The sequence below is a fragment of the Sinocyclocheilus rhinocerous genome, unplaced genomic scaffold, assembly GCF_001515625.1.
Source record: "Sinocyclocheilus rhinocerous isolate Xijiao unplaced genomic scaffold, SAMN03320098_v1.1 scaffold708, whole genome shotgun sequence".
Classification (NCBI taxonomy): domain Eukaryota; kingdom Metazoa; phylum Chordata; class Actinopteri; order Cypriniformes; family Cyprinidae; genus Sinocyclocheilus; species Sinocyclocheilus rhinocerous.
This window is the reverse complement of record NW_015635523.1, coordinates 1678530-1680914: the sequence shown is the minus strand read 5'-3', so window position 1 is coordinate 1680914 and position 2385 is coordinate 1678530. Positions and strand designations below refer to the sequence as shown.

The 2385-nt window shown below is 38.2% G+C and overlaps 1 protein-coding gene across 1 annotated transcript in view; it reads left to right on the top strand.

The window, feature by feature from the left end:
* The window catches only part of LOC107747036 (disks large homolog 1-like), a 96983-nt gene that overhangs the window by 18377 nt on the left and 76221 nt on the right, over positions 1 to 2385 (top strand). The window contains exon 3 of the mRNA XM_016561451.1: positions 778 to 935. Within this exon, the coding sequence (XP_016416937.1) occupies positions 778 to 935 (158 nt within the window). The remainder of the gene's footprint in view (positions 1 to 777; positions 936 to 2385) is intronic.

The following is a 2385-nucleotide window of genomic DNA, read 5'->3' as shown; positions in this document are numbered from 1 at the left end:
GGTGGGCGGGGCTGAAAAGGCAGTGATGTAGAAGCAGGGGTTGATCATCTTCTGTGGAGGTGGTGTTTAGCCACACTATTATGTCATAAAGTGGCACATTCCAAAACCTGTCGTTTTGGTAGATTGGCTTCAATATAAGCTGTTTTCAGACTAATGAGAAAGTTTTGAGTTCTGAAACTTACAGAATGTTTATAGCACAATGACCTCTTATATATCAAAATATCAAGGGAATTTGGATTTCTCAGTTCATGACCTCTTTAAAATGTTCCCCCACAGCTTATATTTATGTAAATAACTGCTTCGTTGTTGTGCACTTATGGAATGTAAATTACTGGAAAGTCCTAAATGTTTTCTCATTATGATTTGACTTGGAATCTTTTTGACTAAGCTAGCTAGAAATTTGTGTCTGCTCACACCTTTTGACCCAGAAACACAAATTAATCTGTACCATGGCTGCCGCTCAAATCTGCAGCTTTTATTTTCCGACTAAATAAGCATGTTTGCCTGCTCTTTCTCTCTCTCTCGTTCTACCCCCTTTTCTTCTTACTATGCTGGATTCATTTAAATGCCAATGAATCAATCTAATAAATTGCCTGTGTTTAATTTGATCTGCTGCCAGCTAGAGATTGTTGGTTTTTGATAAAAAAAAAATAAAATGGAGTAGACAAAGTGTAGTGTGGAAACTACTACAGAGTTTGAGTAGGTATTAAAAAGACATTTATAGTGTGTTTCTCTCTCTCTCTCTCTCTCTCTCTCTCTCTCTTTTTATTTGCATAGATATCCAGGAGTTTTATGAAGTGACCCTGCTGAACTCTCAGAAGAGCTGTGAGCATAAGCTGGTGGAGGTGAATCACATGGCTGAGCAGTGGGAACACACTGCCACCAACTCAACCTCACCAACAGAGGGTCCGCAGCCAGCCTCCACACCGCCAGAGGTGAGACAAAAGAAAAACTATAACAAACATTTTAATTATCATTATAAGAGGTCTTAATTTAAAGGATGGAAAATTGTGATCCTGCCTAAATTTATTGCTAAACTTCAAAAGTGTAATGAAATTACTCATTTGTAAGGGAATTAATTATTATTAATTCATTCAGGTTTTAAAAGGACTCGAATCTGAAAATTCTGAGTCAACCTGATTAAAGCTGAATTCAAATCTGATAGTTTACACTTTAAATCAAGGGTCGTCCAGCGAGCCGGTGATTCTTAGTATATTTTAACAACTTGAATATCTGTATTCTCCCTGGCCACGGGTTAATACGATTATAATAATTCGTAAGCTCTTAGAGAGGTAACGTAATCTTTGGCAAAAGGGTTTAACCTTGAAATTATATGACACCAAACAATGATTCGTTATAAATGAAACATGAATTTTATTGGCTATTCTAGATTACATCAAAACTAAGCTAAAACACACATACACACAAACATACAGTTTCTTTAGAATGAGAGTTGACGGAGTCGTTAGTCGTTAGAACAAAATTCTAACTCGTTTTCACGAGTGATTTAAATTCACCTGAGAGAATTCACCAAGCAGAGAATTTTAGCTTATGTTTACTGCTTAAATTAGCTCGTTCACCAGTTCAGCAGAGATAAGATTTTGTTCGTTTACTTGCGTTCTGCTTGGTTGACAGCTGAAAAGCTGAGATGATGTCGTTGCTGACACGGGCTTCCTGGATGGCTGCTGAGGGAACCCCGGAGCTTTCGGATTGGTCGCTGAGGTGACGTTTGGATGACGTCCTTTTGGGGAGACCCCTCGTTGGATTGGTTGGTCTCTTGATGACGCCAGAAGCTTGAGCAGTTTTGCTACAGTCTGAGTTTGCAAGACTCAGAGTTCTTTGAAGATCGCGAAGTTTCACTGAAGTGTTTGAGTTTTAGATGACCGATCGCTTTGATGGTAAGCGTGTGAGCACAAGTTGGAGTGCTCTTAACACGGCGACAGGCGAAAGCAAGCAAGCAAATCTGTTCTGCATTGGGTTTTTGACCCGCTGCATAAGTCCATCCCACGACGCGATCTTCCAATCGGCTTCTTGCAAGGCGGAGCGTGCATACATTAACAAGAGGCTCCAATTTATTATGTGGAGAAATGAAGATTTGCAGGTTTTGTTAATAACTTCTATATAGTGTCGTACAACACATACTGTTTGAAATAACAGCTTTTCACTTATTTCAATATTCTGCAATTATCACAAGTTTACGTTCAATACTAAACCACATATCTTACACACATATTAATAACCTCATTTCCTAAAAAGGGTAATAAACACTGATTAAAGTTGCACCGATTACATGAACACATCAAGCATATATATATAAGACATACACCATATTATTTGTGAATCTATTGCTCCGATACTTTCAAATGATTGTCGTATGAATCGTCT